At 30.5% G+C, this 22,514-nt stretch overlaps 1 protein-coding gene across 1 annotated transcript; it reads left to right on the top strand.

Moving 5' to 3' along the window:
• The first annotated feature begins 9,109 nt into the window (after positions 1-9,109).
• Positions 9,110-16,705, top strand: smg (sterile alpha motif domain containing protein 4 smaug). The gene is made up of 5 exons (XM_088230550.1): positions 9,110-9,893; positions 9,979-10,658; positions 11,038-11,256; positions 14,302-14,518; positions 15,698-16,705. The coding sequence occupies exons 1-5, from the start codon at positions 9,424-9,426 to the stop codon at positions 15,879-15,881; spliced, it is 1,770 nt and encodes a 589-aa protein (XP_088086676.1). The 5' UTR covers positions 9,110-9,423; the 3' UTR covers positions 15,882-16,705.
• Positions 16,706-22,514: the final 5,809 nt, after the last annotated feature.

Genomic DNA, 22,514 nt, shown 5'->3' with positions numbered 1-22,514 from the left:
TTTTGGGATATTATTTATTGCACATCACCATTGAGGTGATTTTAACAAAAATGGCACAATATAAATGGCTAAATATTAATTTATAATATAGTAAAACGCACACATTCCCTCTACAGATTTACGGACATTTATACGACCTTTTCTTGTAACCCGTATGCGTATATAAATTTCTTTTTGACCCGCCAGATGTTTCGTCTTTCGACGCCTTTTCTGATATAAGAATATTCAAATGTCGTGGGTATTCTGCGAAAAAGCACTAAGTCAAAATTACTACTTCTGAGATATTGAAATTCAAAGTTTGTAACGAAATAACTTTTTTTTATACTTAACATTACTAAGCCAACAGAAAAAATGGTAAATTGATGTATTTACTACATTTTTCGATATAAGAATATTCAAATATCGTGGGTATTCTGCGAAAAGGCACTAAGTCAAAATTACTACTTCTGAGATATTGAAATTCAAAGTTTGTAACGAAATAACTTTTTTTTTGTACTTAACATTACTAGCCAACTTGAAAAAATGGTAAATTAATGTATTTACTACATTTTATTCAATAGTTTGATAAATAATAACTGAACTTTCAGAACATTTTCTTCAAAATAATAGTGGATTGACATGACTTATAGTCCTTAAAATGTAACATGATTTGAATGACAGTTGTCATAAAAAGTGACGACATAACTTTGAAGTAACGTCAAAGGAGTTATTTATATTGACACACAAAAAAACATTTGTATCTGGCATGTTAATTATTTTTTTTAATACAATTCTTGAAACATAAATCAACATTAATATTTACAATCAGCTTTAAAACTAAAAGAAAACTAAAGAAACCTAACCTATTAACGACGTTCTTACAAGGTTACATCATTTTGCAAAACGTTAGAGATGGGACAGATTGATCAATGTAAATTGATCGAATAAAAAAATAATTAATTTGATGTTGTTTATGAAAAAGGTATAAATGTCTCATTTTTTGCTGAATAATTGTGTTAAACACACTATAATAGGCTTGTTTTTGCCTTTTTCATATCAATTTTCGGAAACAAAGTTTTATGATTGCATGAAATAACTGATAAAATCGATTTAATCAGTGATCCGTAATTTCCCATCACTAATTTAATCAGTTTGACAGCTGTCATTCTAATCAAGCAATATTTTAAGGACTATAGTGCATTTTTGTTGACACATAATACCACAGTAAGGAATGCAAATTGAAGTCACATTGAACCTACTATAGTCACTTTGGGAGGAATGTTTTTTTTCTTTAATTAAAAAAGTTATGTAATCATTTTATGTAATGTACAGTACCTATTACATTAGGTAAAATAATAATTGATTTGTAGAAAGAGAAAAGAAAGAAAATAACAGAGTGAAGCATGTTGACATCACTTTTTATTTTATTTTATTTTTATTTTTATTTTTGCACCACAACAGGCCAGAAGGCCCAATTGCAGCGGTGAATTACATCACAGAACACCCAGGCTTGAGAAAAATCACATTTAATTTTTGTGTTCTCACCGGGAATCGAACCCGGAACCTTCCGTCTGTGAGTCAAGCGTCTTGACCACTACACCACGGAGGCCGCCTTATTAGACATCTCCAGGATATCATGTCACCGACCAACAATCTCACATTTTCTCATGTCAGTACTGCTCCATAAGCCCCGCTGAATACATCCGAAATATTGTCATTGATGGGCCACCAGTACGGCGTCCCTTGAATTATTACAGAAAATATCTCGACTTGTAGTGTAGATAGGACTTAGTGCGTTTTTGCAGATTGCAGAGTATTTTTTCAACAGTATAACCTGATCATTAAGTCAAAATTTTGACTCAGTTCTCTTTCGCAGACTACCTACGATATATGAAAAAGTAATATCTTTATATATATAATTCCTCTGTACATGTGATGTCACCGTACTCCTCCTAGACGGCTTAACCGATTTTCGTGCGGTTTTTATAAAAATATAGATCTTTGCGCTGTGCGTGTTCGTAGATATTAAAATCTTTAATCGAATATGTAAAAAAGAAGTAAGGATCATGAACGTTTTATTCATTGATTTACCAGGGTTGCATTCGAGGAGAATACATTTGCAAATGTTTTTTTGTGTATAAAAAAGTTTGTTTTTGAATGTTTACCAACATCGTTTGTTTTTTTGTGAATCTCAATCAGATTCTTTCCTTAAATTCCTTAAAATTTCTACCCATTTCTTTTTATTGGGTAACAATAAAATAATATTGATTTCAATACATTTTTAAAAATCGTATTCCTACTTAAGTACACCCCTTTGTTGGTGAGACGACCGGAGTTTGACGTTTGCAAAAAGAATGCTATATTTGAAAAAATATTTATTTTATGTTTTGGAATTCAACCATAAAGAAGTACTTACTTAAATTTAAATTTGAATATTAACTATTTTTAGTTTTGGGATTTAATCACAAGCAAGTACCTAGGTAGGTACCTAATTATAAAAAAAAGTATTTTTAAGGCAAGCCAACGTTCGGGCAGGACAACGTCTGTTGGGTCAGCTAGTAATATATAATATTTGAATTACCGATCGTGGCTGTAATTAATCAGCAAAGATCCCATGCCATATGTCTTATCTTCATTTGTTCATCAATTTAACGTTTTATTATTTTTTTACTACGCAAGATCTTTAAAACATATATCGACAGATTTATGATGAAACCCATTACACAGTTATCACACTACTTCTATGGCTCCAATTTTATTCATTTTCAATGATGCGGATATTCGGCTATCAGAAACAGTTATCCCTTATGTTGTATTAGCCATCCGCGGATGTCACCCGCCCCTATTTGTGTGGGAATAGGACCAAACACTGAACTATGTATGTCACAGTCCACATAGGTTCCCTGTAGTGAATAAATACAGGAAAAGCAAACAAAACAGCCAACACGGAACGAGGAAAAGGTGATAGGAAAACAAAATGCCAGGTGCGATGCGTGTGGCGTGGTAACTGTACATCTCTATTCCACCTTTTTGTATTTCTGAAATCGCCATTGTGCTGAGCATCGCACAAAAGGGTTGCGGCCAAAATATAATGCATTATTATTTAAACCATTCTCCATTATGTTACGTTTGAACATGGCTGTTGACAAATAATATTCCCGCAACACATTTCATTGCAATGCGCCATTATTTAATAAATCTTATTATGATAGAGTGCGTAAACCGGAGGTTTGTCCTATGTTTGACGCCAAGAGGTTAAACTGCAAACAAATACGCGCACAATACGGCCAAATTTTTGAAAACCCAGAGGAAGTAATAAAAAATGAAGCCACTGCGGAAAGATACATTGACTTTTTGAAGACTTTGTATTAAGATTTTTTTTAAATAATGAAGGAACGGACCCAGACCCGTGAAAAATAACTGTTGTACAATACATACATACTGGGAAAAAAAGCTTTGTATGCATAAGCAAAGCAAGAAATAACCGGAACAAGAGGAGAAAAAAAATGAGGTTTTATGTATTGCACTTCCTCTCAAATAGTGTCACAACTCAAAAGAATTTAAAAACTTTTTTATTGTACCAATCGTTTCAGAAAACTTTAAAATCTTATCTTAGATAGTGCCAATATAGTTAAATAGTTAAATTATTTATCCATATGTAAGTTCTATGTTTTTATGCTGACTTTTTTAACAATTTGTGAATTATTTTGAAGTTAATTATAATTAAGTACCTACATAAGATTTAAAATTGTTCTACCCCGAGTATAAATACTTAACTACTTTTCTGTTTACTTTTTGTACTGATGATTATTGTTATCATTATTTTCTTTTTGATGATTTCTATTGATATTATTTTATTTATAAAAGTTGAATTATGTTAGAGTTTTAACTCATCTATTTTTTTTTCAAGCCAATCAACAGGCTTAGGCCCTAATAGATTGGCATAAATTACTAATACTTAATCTAAACAGTCCTAAAATCTACTTAAATTTAAAAAATCTACAATGAACAAAAGGTATAAATATAGCATAATCTAGGCGGAAATGGTAAGTGTGAAATCGCGAGTCAGGAGAGACAAAACCGCTTGCTTCTTAAATGCCTACCCTTGCTGTAGGAACACATTGACATCACCGTTTAGTGAGATTTCGTTCATTTTTTTCGATCCTTGAGCAGAGGGGAAAAGAATCCGATGTTAGTTTTATAATTTCCCACAGCAAAGGCAGGATTGGTACGCAAGTTACGGCGAGGCACATTAAGGTTTTTCTGAGCAAAGGCATCTATACAGTTAGATATTAATTTGTGCAAGAGTATCGAACCACCAAAAATCCTTCTTAATTCTAAACTAAATATATAAAAGTAGTCTAGACGATCATAATAGTTGATTATAAAAGTATTTGATCCGATTCTAAATATTAACGATTTTAAAAATTTACGTTGCACCGATTCAATCCGCGCTATATGAATATTATAATTAGGAGACCATATTATAGAATTAAATTTAAGCAAACTACGAATATCTATTAATTAAAGAGTATATTTATAATAAGTATCTGATAGTGCTGAGTTAATGAGAGGCACAAGTCAATGTTTCCATTGTATTTCTTAATAAGAAAATATTTTTGAACCGCTTTATTTGAACAATATTTCGTAAATTATTAGTTTTTTTATCCATAAAGTGTCACAAGTCAAATATTTTTTTTTTTCATATATTTCTGATACTTTATACACCATTTTGTAGTGCTTCAAAAACCATTGTAACTTGCCAAAAAACTTATCGCGCTATTTTTATTAGATTTTTAATTATAACCCGAAAAGTTGGAAAAAATTCGAATAAATTTCAAACGCCTTTTACTAGACAGTTTAGTTTTTTGACTTACGACACTAATTGAGCGGAGGTGCGATATTCAAAGTACAGTAGAACCGTTTATCCGAACTCCAGCCATCCGGATTGCCAAATATCAAAATCGTTATCAGGAAATAAAAAATAAATGAGAAGTTTTTAATTATAATTTAATTGTGCAATTAACTTTGCTAGCCATGTGGGTTTAATTCCCGACGAGGACGTAAAAATAAATACGATTTTTCTGAAGCCTGTGTGTAATGTGCTGTAATTAAGCATTGTAATTGGGCCTCAGGGCCTCAGGGCCTGATGTGCAAAAAAAAGTAAGTTTTTTATATGATTCCAACTCTGTATTATTTCAAAAGCAAAAAAATATTATACTGTTTATCCAAATAATTGAAGTTTTACAGTACCTACTTATTGGTATTAGGTAGATAAATAAAAAAAGCTAATATTTGCATGAAGTCTGCGTTTATTTTTTATTTTTTATTATTATGGATTACTTATATAGCGCTATTTTCGTAATATAATACCTCAGGGGCGCTTTACAAAGTGAAAAAAAACATAGAAATAAATTTAATTTCAACTATTTTAATTTGTAATTTAAGAAAAACAATGTAGGTTCTTTGTCATCACATGCTAAAGATTTATTCAAATGATTATTTAGAGAACAAGTGGGTTTTAAGGTTTTTGCGAAACATCACTTCACTCATACATTTTCGCACCTCTGCTGGGAGAGCAGTCCATGCCGCAAATTTAGTGCGCTGTTTGCGTAGAGGTATAAAAAGTTTTCCTCTCGACGTAGATGTAGCTGATCTAGCGTAAGACGTCTGTCGGCCAGTTCATCTGGAATGCAGAGTTCCCATAGATTATTATTATTATTGTGGATAACTTATAAAGCGCCATTTTCGTAACAAAATACCTCAAGGGCACTTTACATAGTGATTCTTTTAAATTTGTAATTTAATTTAAATAGTTTATTTTGTTGTCACATGCTACGGATTTATTCAAATAATTTAGAGAACAAGTGGGTTTTAAGTTTTTTCCGAAATATCACTTCACCTTCACAGCCTCGCATCTCTGCTGGGAGAGCATTCCATGCCATAAGGCCTGCGACCACAAATGCGCGTTCACTAAATTTAGTGCGCTGTTTGCGTAGAGGTATAATAACTTTTCCTCTCGCCGTAGACGTAGCTGATCTAAGCGTTAGACGCCTGTCAGCTAGTTCATCTGGAATGCATAGTTCCCTTAGATATTCCGGAGCAGAGTTGTGCAGTGACTTATACATAAGCCAACAGAGTTTGTATTCGACCCTCTGTGGAAAACGTAGCCAGTGTAGTTCCCAAAGTAGTGGAGTGATATGACTGAACTTAGAGATTCCGAAAATAAGTCTCGCTGCGGCATTCAATACAGATTGTAGGCGAGTCATTTTGTTCATTGGTAGACCTGCATAGATACCATTACAATAATCGACTCTAGACACTACACACGCATTTATTAATTGAATTCGATATTCTGGAGCAGAGTTGTGCAGTGACAAGCCAACCGAGTTTGTATTCCACCCTCTATGGAAAACGTAGCCTGTGTAATTCCCGAAGTAGTGGAGTGATATGACTGAATTTAGAGATTCCAAAAATAAGTCTCGCTGCGTCATTCAATACAGAGTTTTGATTTTGGCGGACGTATTACTAAAAGAAAATCTTCCAGACAACTAAAGCCTGATAAAAAAATGGTTTAAATTTTTTTAGTTGCTTCTTTATAGTTTGAATCCGCACAGACGTCTAATTTTTTTATTAAAATCTACCGTCGTTTACAATATACTTCTTATGTAATATAATCATCATCATTTCCCTTTCTAAGGCCAATGATGTATAGATAATTCAATTCGTAAACCCAGTGTAGCTTATTTTGATCAAGGAAAGGTGATCAGTCCAAAGCTTCAGGTGCTACAGGAACAATGAAGTATTGCAGTTAACAACCTTTAAAATCAATATTTCTCGTCCACCCTGCCAGGAATCGAACCCAGAGTCTCAAAAATGTTAATCGAACGCGTTAACCATTACAAAACGAGGCTGACTCATCTTCACTCGTTTTCTTTATTCGGGATTTCTACTTGAGAGAAGCTATCGAGTCGAAAACACTTGTCCAGGGCTGTGGTTATAGTAAATGTAATTTCACACAGGTTATAAAAAATATAATTTCAAACTTACATGCAATTAAAAATATTCGTGTGACATTAATGGTGTTATTCTTCTCTAGCCTGGGTGTTCTGTGTTGTAATTCACCGCTTTAATTAGGCCTCCTGGCCTGTTGTGGTGCAAAAAAAATCAAAAGCGAAATCTAAAACGCAAATTTATAAATAAATATTTTTTTTATTTTTTTATTTTTTATTTTTATTTATTAATAAAACATATAAGACATGAATATCATGATATTATATTCCCAGGAGTTGTACGAGAAAACTCATTTGGGACGGTACATAAAAAAAATAGTACATTTCTTGTAACAATACATAGTATACATTTAAACAATAAAAATTTAAACAAATTTTAACAATCTATGAACTTAATATTAAAAAAGGAAAGAAAACATTTAAACAATCTGTGAACTTAATATTAAAGAAGAAAATAAAATCATTCAAACAATCTGTGAACTTAATATTAAAAAAGAAAAGAAAAACATTTAAACATTCTGTGAAATTAATATTAAAAAAGAAAATAAAAACATTTAAACATATTCTATTCCCACAATAAATATAGCCAACCTACTTAAATAATGGAGGCGGATTCTTTTTATAAATGACATTTTTCCTGAACAATTATCTGATTCCCTACCATCAAACATTAAACCTCATTCTACAGAACTAATAATATAGGAAATCACAAATATAAAGTCCCTAAATAAAATAAATCTGGTATATACCAATTAAATTGTAATGATTGCGATTCAATCTACATTGGAAAAAACTAAAAGAAACTTTAATATTAGAGTAAAAGTACAATCATGGTGCATAAATAATAATAATTTTTCTGAGTTCGCAAACGATCTGATAAAAAAATTTAATACAGATATTAAATTAAAAGCTCATGTCAAAAATAAAATATTAAAATTAGACAACTTGGAAATCTAAGAAATAAAAAAGTCGGTTTATAATAAGAAAAAATAATAAATAACCAAATAAACGATATTTCCTTTTGCCTACTTTGTGATTTCAACATCACACCCATTTTCAGAAATTTTATCTTGTATGCTTATATTGCTTATGTACCTAGATGTTTTTTTATGGTAGAATTGGCGCTGCGTGTAGCTCTGCCATAAAACACACATTTGTTTTTTTTTTTATCAATATTTAGCTTATATAATAGCGTCTAGTCAAAGTAGACGTGCTTTCACATTATTTAATACATCCTCATAGGCGACATCTATTGGCTATTTTGTGAAACTTTTTAAAATACATAGATTTCCATATTCCCTAATAATTCCTTCATCTCGGCTCGGATATCTAATATAGTTTTTTTCTTCCTCTCCGTTGAGATTTTGGTATCTTTAGCTGAAATCCTTAGAGGGTAAAAATTACAATAATATTGTACAGAAATATTATTTCTTTACAAATATTTGGACATACTCAAAACACTATGAAATATTTTATTTGTATAGTAAAGAATAATATCCGAAAAATAAATCATAATAAAAAATTAAAAAATCAAAACAGCACATTTAAATATTCTACGACGGAATACTTTATTTTTTATATTCATATTGCATCAAAATTTATAAAAATATGTATTTATTACTTATATTATTATTATTTATCACACAAAAAACAACGTACTGTAAAACTAGAAATTTGATGAAATATTATTTTTAATTTTGCTCATTTCCGAATAAAAGAAAATACTTAAATATATTACAAAGCGTGAACCTGCATTTCGTTTTTTTTTTATATCAATGGCAATGTTATGTTAATTTTGTTTATCGGTTTTAGTTTCTGATTACTTTTACCTACCCACCGATTTTATTTTATAATTATTCATGCATCTTAAAATGACATTAAAACGACTACTAATACAAACGTTTTTCAGTACAAAAAATATTGCAGCATAAAATCAATTTTGTATTATTGCTCCTTTTTTTATTTTTTAGCAAAACCTGATCGTGTGTTAGACGTTTTTAAATATTACCGCGTCAAAAAAAAAACATCCTACCTACATGAACAGTATTCCATATTATAGGGAATTTAAAATATTAAATATGGCAGCATTACTGTAATTTCTTGCTGTTTCCTACAGTGATTCGACAGCCATCTTGGGGCGATTTGGGAATGTTTTGAAAGGTAGCCTGATTCCACGTTATCAGTCAGTGATATTTGAGATTAAAATAATTTGTTTTACAAGCTAGCAAAACGGCAACTATTACAGAAGATTTATTATACATAATCGAGTGTAGTGACCATAGTTGAGATTGCTTTTGGGGCTTGACATTTTGCTCAGTGTCTGCAGGATATTATTTTAGATCACTTGTCAATCAGAAATGTGGCGGCTAAATTCGCCATAATTTTATATGTATCGACAAGTTGCCGACAAATTTCTTCAAATACACGACAGATGCTAGAAATAGGAATGAGTGGATCATTTAGTACTCAAGTGGGGGGTGTGGCGGGTATTTTCGAAGGGTGGACGACTTGCGAGAAAACCGTAGTTCTATGCGCTTTGCTTCGAAGAGTCCCTACCAACAGTCTTAAATTGCTTCGATATGTTATCGACACTGCTCTGGCGCAAAATTTTAACGCGGAGTTCATACTTAGAGAGACTGAAGCCAACGATCCTAGTTTTGTCGCCTCCATGGTACAAGGAGCGGAACAGCAATTGGACGTAGATGTCGGGGACAAATTGAGTAAACTATTGACACATCTGCCTCTGCTGAGACCAGGCAACGACAAGGCGAAGGACCTTTACCTCAGCTGTGTACCTCACTTAGTGAGGCATTGTGTTAACGTCTCACAATATACTGATGAGTGCCAACAGTTGCTGTCCTACCTCCTGATTCATCCCGCGATTAACAACAACGACAGAAGGTGAGATTTTCCAGAAAAGATAAAATTTCCACTTGTTGAATTATTTTATCGCTGATTTTTTATACTTTGTTTTGTTTGTTTTTAGGTCACTGACACAATTATTAAAACAGTTAGAAGAACACGTGACCAACAGTTGCAAGTCCAAACTGGATGTGTGGCAGCAACCCGAACTCCCTTCCTCCCAACTCAGGCCCGTGTGGCCGAGTAATGGCTGCCAAACCTTCAGGCGGACCATCGGCAAAAACGTGGAATTTAAAAGTACCCTCGAGCAGGTTATAACAAATAATACAGAACCTATCTGCATACAAATTAATAACGAAGTTCTTCATGAATCCTTCTCGAAGAACGGAATCGAAATAGAGTTGAACAGTGACAATGATAGGGTATTATTCGATCCAGTGATCATCCAACCGAAGGCGAGGAGATCCAACAGTTTGACCCCTCCTTCGACATCATACGTGTTCATGTCTTCTTCCTCGGAAAACCTTAACAATGACCCGTACTTTGTTCAGAAACCTAGAAGCTTTTCTCTCTCTAGCGAACATAGCTTGCTGAATGTGCGACCGATGGGTAACTTGCCTAACAGCAGCGGAAGCGAAACGAGATTAGATGACCTACGATTTAACAATGTCGGGGACCATGGAGGAATGTCGACTGTCGCGCACTGGCTGAAAACCTTAAGGCTACATAAATACATATGGCTCTTTTCAAATATATCCTATGACGAAATGATGTCTATTGATGAGGATTACCTTCAAAGATTAGGTAGGCTGCCTTAGATTATATTCAGTGTATTCTGGAACCCAAATAGGGAAGTGTATTTTTAAGTATCATTTAATTTATTCATACATATTTATTTATTTATTGAATGCCCAGAGGACTCTTACAAGAAACATATATAACTATGTTTTTAATATAGCGGGTCAAATTACTTCAATTTACTGGCGAGTTTGGTTCGATTAAACTACATGAAAGGGGTTCCTTTTTTTCCCGATTCTCACCTGACACCTATGAAACCGGGGGAGAATCAAACTCGACTATCCCAAAACACCTCTGTTGTAATACAGTATCTCATCTTATACATCCTCACTTTTGCTTTTGCGGCACTTCAGTAATTTTGATTTTATTAATTCTTATTTTTTAGGTGTGACTAAAGGTGCTCGTCACAAATTACTGCTATCTATACGGAAGTTAGCGGAAAGACAAATTGTTTTGGAAGGAATGGAACGAGAACTATCGAGTGGTTCTTTTATATCTCTAGCCAGCATGACGGTACTATTGGAGCAATTACGGAATATAGTTATCAGCCCCATTAAACCAGAATCTATCCTCGCTACTCTGGTAGTAAGAGTTCTTGACCTCTGTAAGTGTAAAATTTAATTTTACTCGAGTATTTAAATTAAGGCATTCAGTTTTTTTCTTTGAGATAAAATATCTGTATATTTCATCTTATCTTAATATAAACACGGCAGGCAAAATAAAGCTAAAGTAAAATAAATGATAATTTTAATCAAATGTACAATCTTAACAATTCAAACTAAATTTTGAAAAGAAAAATGTCAAACTTGACTTAGGTTAAAATTTATGGAATAATCTTGTAATGAGGGTATTCATTTATTTTTTCTTTAGGTTGTAACAGAATATTACGAGAAAATGTAACAATAATGTTTTTACACTTTGTTTTTAATTATATTGTTGCATTTTAAGTATTGCAAATAAAATACGCATCCATTTTTTTGTTGATAAAATAAAATACAATATATTTCTATGACATAAATTTTTAGACCCTTAACTTTTTCAGTGCTACCGGAAATTGGAGTATGGCGTTGTTTCATAAAAATGTATGAAAAAATAATAAAAATGAAAACATTACAAGTTCTAGTGAACGGCTGTTTAGAATAGCCGATCCATTATGTGTTTTTGTTATATTTCCAGTTTCCGTGAAGCCATGTTTAGTGTGTTTTCATACGTATCGGGGTCACTTTTTAAACGTCAGAAAAACTCACCGACAACAACTAGTGATGTCACGGGCGGAGTAATTTTGAAATTGCGAAACTTAAAAAAATCATGGCTTTAATACGATACATAAAAATAATTTCTTCTTTAGCTTGGTTTGATAGTCTATTAACGAATCTTTTTTAAAAATAAAACCACTGTGCTTCTTCATTATAGATATAGGTATATTATAAGAATGTTCATGTTTCACGTGACTAACTAATTGTATAAACGTAAATTATATATGCCTGAGTTTTTATCTAAGTATTAATATTTTTTTTTTAATACACTTGTTTGTGACATTAATGTAATTGACCCAGAACTAGATTGACGGATAAGTGAACAACAAAACTGACATCCTATGTTCATAGTATAACCTCTTGGTTATAATGATTTTTAAAGTTTCATTTCTCTCTTTTTTTAAAACTTTTTTATTCAGAAAAAAAATATCACTATGAAACACTTTAATATATGTAGTTATTTATATTTCATGCATCTCTTCATAATGTTATATTATTTTTATTTATTACACTGTGCATTACTAAGTTACACTGCTACCTTTCTAGACTACCATCTATGTTAAGGCAATTGTTTTTATTAATTTATTATTTTGCCGTGCAATCCATAAACTGCCGTAACTTAAAAAATCTGCTTTTAATAAAAACGCAAAAAACGTTTCAAACTAGTAAATCTCGATGATATTGATAAAAACTTCAATTTTTTTTAAATTTCGTCATAAGGCTATGATGATGACTATTAATTGTGAGAAAAAGCGTGTCATATAAGTAAAACAAAAATGTTTTTCAAATTCACATCAGTTACTGCGAACAAAAAGTTGCCCAAAACTAGTTAAAATACAGTATTAAAACTTGATACTGCAAAAAACCTAATTTTTTGACTTAATAATGTTGCGCTGTAGTTGTTTTCAATTTTGAAATTAAGGTGTTACTTCTATGAATGTAAGCAGTTTGAATTAAATCAAATATGTATTTTTTTAAAACATAGTTTATTTATCAAATTATAATGTATTTTTTTTTTTCAAAAGACACCTGGCGTTTATTTAAAATAAAAATATTCAACATAATCAAGCTAGAAATATTTTTTAAAAACCGCATATTAGTATTTCAATCATTCTCGATGTTACTGTAAAGGTAAGTATTTAATTTATAACCTTATAGTTGTCATAACGAAAAAAGAGTTGGATACACTTATCTAATAAAATGCTGATTACTCATTTATTTATTTATTAACGCCTAAAGGCCTATTACATATACAGAGGTTATAAACAATTTTCAAATAAAAAAATACAATTTAAAATGAAAAAATAAAATACATAGAAAACAAATGAAAATACATACTAGAAACTCAATTAGAATAATTTGTTCTTGAAGTTTTATACAGTAAAAGCAAATACGTCTATTTTTGGTCATCAATGTGTTTGTTACCGAGATAATGAATTCTCGGGTACAGAAAATTCACTCTCAATTACGAATCAATAAATGACAAAATGTAAGTTCCTGCGGTTTAGGCTCTGCCAGCAGTATACACAGCAATATAGCTTTCAAAAAATATTCAATAAACGTAATCAAAGTATGCTTGTCAATGTGTATTCTTCCTGCTCTCCACCCAACTGAATTATGTGTTCGGTGTAAACTGTCTTAAGTCTAGCGTGTGAGTGTCTTCCAGTAAGGTTGTGTGGTGTACATATATGTTTTAAGGTTCCCCATTATGTAAAGGAAAAAAATAATTCATTATTTATTATTTACATATAATAGATACATTTTTTATTTTTTAATATTTTTTTTATTGCAGGACTCGCCGAGCCAATTTATATGGCTTGTCAGTGAAGATCCTTTACATTAAAATATATGATTAGACTATTTGTATAATAATAATTACTACTGACTTAACTGTAAGGAGCGAGAAAATATAAATTTTCTATGGAAAGTATTTCATGTGTACCATAATGGGGAGTGACTTTGTATCGTTTCATATATGTTTTAATAAATTGACTCTTCTTAGTTCCAATACTATTTTTTTCTTTTTTATAATGTGATAATATTTTACACATTTATATAAACTATTTTTTCAGAAAACATGTGTTGTATAATTGCAAACCCATGTACACTAAAAACTGGAAAAATATAGTCAGAATGTAATTTTACAAATAAAAAAAAAAATCTCTGGGTAATCTGCTTCAATCTCCACTAAAAATTGTAGGAAAGCAAAAAAGTCTCAATAAACTGTGTTGTTTTTTTTTTGTGATTTCTGGGTTTTGTTGAAAATTCATTGCAGAAGGGTTGGAAGTGAATGACTCATATATATATTTATGCATAGTGAAATTTGCTCTGCACAATCAGGCCATTTTGCAGAAATAAATAGATATTATTATTGACTTTTTAAACAATTTTAGCATCTTCACGCCTGTTATCAAATGGGTCATCTTACCACGATGGAGGAGTTGTCATGGCCCTTCACTGTTGGCTCGTAGACCGAGCGCTGTCTCATGACGCCTTTTCCCGCAGTGCTGCCCTTGCTGCTGAACTCAAGTCTCTCAAGTATAGAGTGCCCCCAAGGCAGTTTCTCGCGCATCTTGGAGACGCGCCTTTCCAAAGAAGACCAAAACCAAGGTTTGCAACATTTAGATAACATAAACCAGTACAAGCGTGTCAATAATGACGAACCCCGGTCACTGGTTAAAAAAATAAAATGATTTAAATGAAATGCTCAAAACTCAAAAAACATTTTTTTTTTCATTACAATATTTGAGTTTGTCCAAATGTTCGTATACAAAAGACTGGATTTCACCCCCTTGGGAGTCATTAAGATTAACAAATTACTACAGGGATGGAGAATACCTTTAATAAGGAATATGGAAGTCTAGGCACTTACAGGGCTTATCTAAAAGCTTACTAAAATCAACAAATGGAAGAATTGAAGAAATATGGATGTTCAAACATAGGCTAAATGGTGAATGTTACACAGTGTGTAAAGTGGCCACTTAAACCAGCCAATGACAGGTCATAAGCCCTGTAAGTGCCTAGACTTCCATATTCCCTTATTTTAGGTATTCTCCATCCCTGTTGTAATTTGTTAATTTTTTTTTTCATTTTGTTTACAATTCAGTCACAGTTCCACCAAAAAATGACAGCCTTACACACCGGGGTTCCTGGTTCTATTCCCAGTGAGATAACAATAATTTGATTTGTTTTTTTTTTAAAGCCTGTGTGTTGTAATTTACCACTGCAATCGGGCCTCTTGACCTTTATTTGAATGTTGATGGATCCAAAAATAAACTGACATATCTCAATTTTTATACCTCAAGGGCGTTTTACAAGGGTGATTGGGTGCTGAAATGAAAATGATGATGCTGATTGAATTGATTAATTTTTAATTAGTTCAAACCGTAGTCTATAAATTTATTTTATTTATTTAAATGCAAATATGTAACAAAAAAAAAAACCTATCCCTAATGAGGCCAAGAGCCCTGTGTTGAGTTTACCGAATTTAGTCTGTAAAGGTATAATGACCTAATCTATATGTGTATATTGCTATAGACATAACTGATCAAAGCGTAAGATATTTTTCAGCTAGTTAATTTGGAATGAATAGTTTTTTCAGATATGTACTGGGAAATGAAATTTATATAATGTTGACCAATTAAGTATGTAAAGTTTTATATACAAATCCCTGTTCTACCATGTATAGTTAAACCGGAAGAAGACCAACCTTTTGGAATCCGATATCTTTTATAAAATATATTTTTCACACATTCAAATATACTCACAATGAATATTTATATCTTTCAGGTGGCGATCGTTCCTAAGTGGTAATAATTGGCAAATACCTGAACCAAATAAGAAGAGCTCGTCGTATCCTTCCTTTCCCTCTCCCCCTCTACCGAGACCCCTTCCCTCTGCCGCATCTATGGGAGACATTAACTCGCGGCTGGAGTCTCTCTGCCTACAAATGACAGAGCAAGCCATCAACTGATCACCTTGCAAATGTTTTGTTTATCGTTGCTTTCAAATTGTTCCAAAATTGATACCAAAACAATTGAATGCGTAAAAGAAAAAAATATTGCGACATCTCTTTTGTTTTGCTGTTTTTGAAGTCGATGAATGAAAATGAACAATTTAAATAATATATTATTTGATTCGTCAATTATGGTCAAACTTCCCGATACAAAACGATGTAGCTTAAGCCTATCTGGTTATCGGTGGCTTAGTTGTGATATAGCTTTAATGATAAACGCTAAATAGTTGTTATTTTAAAGTATCTCTTATTGGTTTTACCATTATGTTAATTGGACAAAGAGGCGAATCTGGGTCAGGTGATGTGTTTTTTTTTAATCAATCTGACTAAGGTATTCAGGATTTTATCCTAATTACTTGATTATCCGTACTAAAATTTATTCTTATGTAATTTAAGTATTTTCTGACAATGGCAACTCTCTTCTGTTATAACTGAAGAAGACAAAAGTGAACAACATTATTAAATCTATGTATAATTTATATTCCAATTTCTAAATAATGCGTACTCCAAGAATGTGTATGACTTCACTTTTGGAACCATTTGATCACAACACGAGTGTAAAATAACCAATATTTTCTTCTGAAACTATTACTTTATAGATGTAAATATTTATCACATTATTATTTTAGCATGGTAAGAAAAACTGTTTGTTATAATGATGTTTTGAGCACACTCAAATTGTATATTAATTTATTTTATGAAAATAGCTACCAACCATGTGACATTCAATAAACTTGGTTAGTTAACATAATCTGTATTATAACAGATATGTACTGAAAAAATAATATTTATCGTTGTTTGACAATATTATTTGTGTATTTTTTGTACGTAGGTACTTTAATATTAATATCATGTTAATTTTTTTATTTATTTTCTGTTAATTAACATTATTTGTTAGTCAAATGTTTATTGGGTATGTATTTATTGTTTTATGTTATAACTCTTCATCGTAATACTCTCTTATTACTTACAATGTATAAAAGTTTAAAGAGTAATCAAATCAACCACGGGTTATTGACTAGTGACGCAAAATTAAGTTTCATTAAGGTCTCGAATGACAAATTCTGTACAGTTGAACCTGGATATAAGAAAACCCAAGGGACCTGGACGTTTTTCACTTATAAAGAGGTCTCTCTTATATCTGTGCTTTCTTTTACAGAGGTGTACAAACATAATCAGGCTTCCTATTCTTATTATGTATGTACTACTATATACATATGTATAAGAGGTACAAAAAAAAGAAAGTACATGACATATGTATGTATTAGGTAAAGAGGTATATAAAGAGATTCACATACATACAACATACGAATTGTACTGGGGTTCTGTAAATTTTATAAATGTCAAAATGACTTCCGAAGCAAAGACGATTTCGGGTCCATGTACGTAACAACCCGTGAGAACTTGTCGGCACGTTTCAGCTCTATTATATAGAAGTCAGTTTAGATAGAATTCCTCTCTTTTACAGAGTTTTTCCTGCTCTCTTTTATAGAAGTTTCTCAGTGTCCGGGTCTCTTATATCCAGGTTCGACTGTAGTATGCAAGAATGAAATTATAATATGTTATTCAATATTCATTGTAAAAATCTACAATGGCTTTATGCAATCTATTAAAAAGTAATGTCATCATAATAGTGAAAAATCAGAGACTTATCTTTTGATGACAAAATAAAACTTTTCTACCCGTATTTCTTATTTATTGAAATAAATAATTCATAATAAATATATATTTACCATTATCTATGTTACAATATTATATGTATAAAATAACAATCACTGTTCAATAACAACGAAAGAAACTAATAAAAATATAAATTATAATGAATATTTGTAAGAATACATAATTTATTATTTCCTTTATTAAGTATTTAAGTCCTCAGATTTTTTTCTTCTCTTGAAAAAGCAATTTACATGACATTTTGTCTTGATTAATTTTTGCATAAAAAACATTATTCTTATTTTTCTATATTTGTTATCTCTGTTAATTTAAATAAATCATATTGAGGGAATAAAAAAGTATTTATTGAAACAGATGTAAAATTACCGTACTAAAATGACAGTAATCCCTAACAATCCACAAATTCTATATCATCTATACTTAATTTTCTACGGGAGATTCTGACATTATTATCACTATTTATTTTTTATACTCCAAAGATTATAAATTATATTTAATGTCTATTTCAGCAGAAAAAATATATTTATACTAGGAATAAATTTATATGTATCGCAACTAAATAAAAAATGGGCTTAATAATTAATATATTACTATAATTATGTAAATTTAAAAAAATAGTTTCTTCAATGGCCAGTTTAATTAAAGTAGTAATGTAATGATAATGTACGTTCATATGTAGGCTGTCCAAATCTGAAAAATAATACAAAAATGATTCCTAATTTATAAAAAGCAAGAATATTTTATTAAAATAATTATCAATGAAATTCTTCACTGTTTTATGGTTCTAAAATTGGACAGCCAGTAATGTATTCAATTTAGCATATTTTTATGTCAGTAGTTCTTCATTGATAAGTGTTAAAAATGCTTAAAAAGTTTTTAGTATATTTGACTAAAAGGCTGTAATTCAAACTCCTATTATAGATTTTTGAAAATTTGTAGATTTGAATGAATATGCTAACTAAAAAATTTACAAGTAGGTCAAAATTTAACTTAAATTCTTATTGGAAATTCCACTTAATAATTGTAACATGCATAATACTTTCTTAAATAATCGTTTTACATATTTGAATAAATTACGGTAACTTTTACACCAAAATTGCACAAAACGTAATTAGATTTATTGGTCATTGATAAAATTATTTACTTAAATAATTTTAGTCATAGGCAATGGGACGCATCACAGAATAGAAATATTTATATTATTTATAACGTTCCTTACAAATGTTAAGAATTTCCATTACATGTTTGCATAATTTATTAATGAATATATGTGAAATTTATGAAATCTGCCAAAGGGCTTCTGCAATATACTTTATTGTGCCTACATAATGTTTGCTGGTCTCTCATACATTCATATTAAGAATAAATGCATTATGTATCCAAATCTTTATAAAATGCTCAATTTAAGATGGCACTAAAATATATAAACATGCAAGAAAGTCTCTTACCCAATATGAAGAAAATATTAAATGAAATATATACAATGAATTGCTTTAAAAACTAATTATTTTCACAAAAGTGCTCTCTTAGCAGAACATGTTCATTCATTCATAATTATGTATTCTAATAGCTGCTAGTGTACTATTTCTCTTATAAAGTCATTGTATCAAAATATTGCAAGTTTTGATAGTAACTAACTGTCTGCTTACATCAAACCTTTAAAATGGCAATTTCTTTTAAACAATATTTTTTAGAGATATTTCTAGAGCACTTGCTACAGTGGAATCCGAACAATTTGCCGTTGTAATGTTTGGCTTGTATCAGTTATATTGAGTTTAAAAAAGAAAACAGTGCAATTAAAAACATTTAAACTGTTATCCTCGATTATAAGTATAGACTGCAATAGTTATCGGTTTAAATAAAAGTCTTCATTTGTTCGGATTCAAAAGCCGATTAAACAATTAGATTTTTTCTTATAAAACCTTTTTTTACATATGAGCAGAAGTGACAAGTGCTTGTAATGATAATAATGTTCTTATAATTTTATTTAAAAATGCCAGTGTTGCTGATAAAAATTAATATCAGACCTTTAGCGGAAACAATTTAGGAATATAAATTAATTAAACTTTTTCTCGAGTTATTAGAGTACATTAAGCTTTAAAGAATACTTTCACAAGTCTATTTTGGCAAATCTTAAAATTGATCTTAATATAGTTAAGTTTAAGTACATTTTTCTTTAAGTATATTTGTATGTAAGTATAAAGTTAACTTTTTTATAAAAGTTGTTTACCTAATTGTTGTTATTAATATATTATGTAAATTGTCAATTTTCTATCATAATACGATAATTAAAATGGTTAAGTCGCAAGATGTAAAACATTATGTTTTTCAGTCTATTGCACCCGTTCAACGAATTTGTGAAACGTTTTGTTTTAGAAATTTTCCAATATTCCTGTGTCTGGGATTAGCCAGAGTACATATTATATGGTTAACTGTGTAGATTTTTTATTAGTTTAACAATAAAATTTACCCCGGGAGGCTATTATTTAAAAATTGTGTTCTAGTAAAATACTAGATATGGTTTACATTTCGTGTAATGCAACCTACTATTTTACTCTGCAGTTTTACTTCTTTAATAGACATTTATTGCTTATAGTAAATAAAATTATATACCACCATATTGTATTTATTAACTTAATATCAAGTTGCTTTAAAAAAAAATTTCTTTGAAATAATTCACCATCACATCATTGCTAATTTAATACTAGAAATAACCGACGTACCGGGACTTATATTTTGAATAGATGTCTATGTTTACTAAATACGTATGTAATTTAACTGGGGGGTTTTAAAAATCTCATTATGAGAATCATTCATAATTGGATTTACCACAAAGCATGTGCATTAACATATTTATGCATACATAAGTCATAGTTTTTATTATACATAGAAAGCCTTAGCAATTTGGAAAAGTACAAAATGAACGTGATATGTAATGAGTTTAATGAAGACTTTTTATGTATACATACCCATCTGGTTCTCAGAAAATTGTATTGTTGTCTTAGTAGTATTTTGAATGTTTCATACCCTTAATTTTTTACACATCATAATTTGAAATACGTATTAAACCAGTGCGTAAAATGATATGAATATTTATTTCCATTCATTGTTAGAAGTTTTCAACGGTATTAAACATGTTAAAAGACAAATTGTGTTCATTTTTAACAGTAAGATTTCAAATTTTCTCCATTGTAAAGGAATGAGTGGGTAATTCTGATGGCCATGTCCTATCAGAAGCAGTACTATTTGTCGTCAAGTTGTTAGAGCTATTGTAATTTGACTATCCATTCATAATTGTGTACTAAAAATATTAGCTGTTTGTCTAGTTGGACTCGTAAGGAAATATTGTTGCCTGGCTTTTAACTTTAGTCGACTTGCGTAAATAGGTAGACATCAAACAATCAATGTTAAATTCAGATTGTTATAAATTCTATTCCATATGCCTACTTTTTATGTGACTAAATGTTGATCTTTAGGCGTAAAAAAGCCATGTGTGTGAATATGATGTATGTATATCTCATTTCATAGTGATCGGATCATTGGATTGTTACTGAATTTATTCTACTGCCCTGAGTAATGATTGCTTATATATTTTGTGCAAATGTTAATTGTGATTTTTAAAATTGTACTAAATATCGTGTGATATCTGATTTTATTAAAATGTTTCATGTAAACACAAGACTGATCTATTAGTGAAGCATCTTCAGCATGCTTATAACAGGATAACTAATCTTCTCTATATTATAGTACAACCATCCAGAACATAGTTAAATTATTGTTACGCATTCATATTTAGTGAAACTAGCAACGGTTATGTGGGATGGGATGGGTTCATGTAGTGTCCTAGAGCATGTCTAATATTTGTAGATTGAATTTTATATGTATAATATTGTGCGACGAATTTGCAGGTTGTAATAAAAGTGTTCTATAGAAATTGGATTTTATTTTTTATTTAGTATTATAGTTGTTACCCTAACATTTCATTAAAATGTTGGAACAGAAGATTCATAAATAATTAACTTAGGTATTAATATGAAAAATTAGAAGATTTCAAAATTAACAATGAAAACACAGCGGTTTAGATGCCACGAGATAGAGAAGTAAAGCAAGATTAGCTGACTATGTAATTTTTTAACGGATTCAATACTAGACTTAATGATTTTGCCACTTAGTATATAAAGAAAACTTCATTGGCAAACACATAAAAGATAATATATACCAAATGTTTTCTAGAGATATTTTTTTTCTCAATTGGAAATAATTAATGATATTTGAACTGATTTTGGAAGCGGAATTAGGTGATGTTTACTCATTTAATTGAATTAGCAATTAGTTATTTTTAATCAAATTTATTGCAGCGGAAAAGGAAAACATTTGTGAGAAGGGATTATGGAAGTCTAGGCATATACGGCCACTTTACACACTAACATTCACCGTTCTTCCTACATTTAAACATCCACCTTTCCTCAACTCTTCCATCTGTTGACTTTTGTGAAAATCCAGTAGAAAATTATGCTTTAGCATATAATAGGATCTAATTTTAAGGAACTTGTTTAGAAAAAAATTAATGTAAAAAAAACTCCCTCTCTAAACATAAGTTTTCCACTCTATTAGACAGGTAAAAACATTATAATTGATGTATCTACATGCCCTATGTAATTCATATTTATATATATTATACATTATATTCTTATTTTATGAACCAATTTTGATGTTTAAAAAAAAAGAGCTGCAGAGGGTGTAATGTGGCCACTTAAACCAGCTAATGACAGGTCATAAGCCCTGTAAATGCCTAGAATTCCATATTCCCTTCTCGAAAATGTTTTCCCTCTCTGTTGCAATAAATTTAGGTCTTAATAACTCCCTAGGGGATGAAATCCATACATGCTCAAAATATTAGTAATTTCTACACTA

This window comes from Micrasema longulum, unplaced genomic scaffold (assembly GCF_059751315.1).
Source record: "Micrasema longulum isolate JH-2025_06_02 unplaced genomic scaffold, ASM5975131v1 h1tg000779l, whole genome shotgun sequence".
NCBI classification, from domain to species: Eukaryota; Metazoa; Arthropoda; class Insecta; order Trichoptera; family Brachycentridae; genus Micrasema; species Micrasema longulum.
Note: the sequence above shows the minus strand (reverse complement) of the source record. Positions and strands in the feature narration are given on the sequence as shown.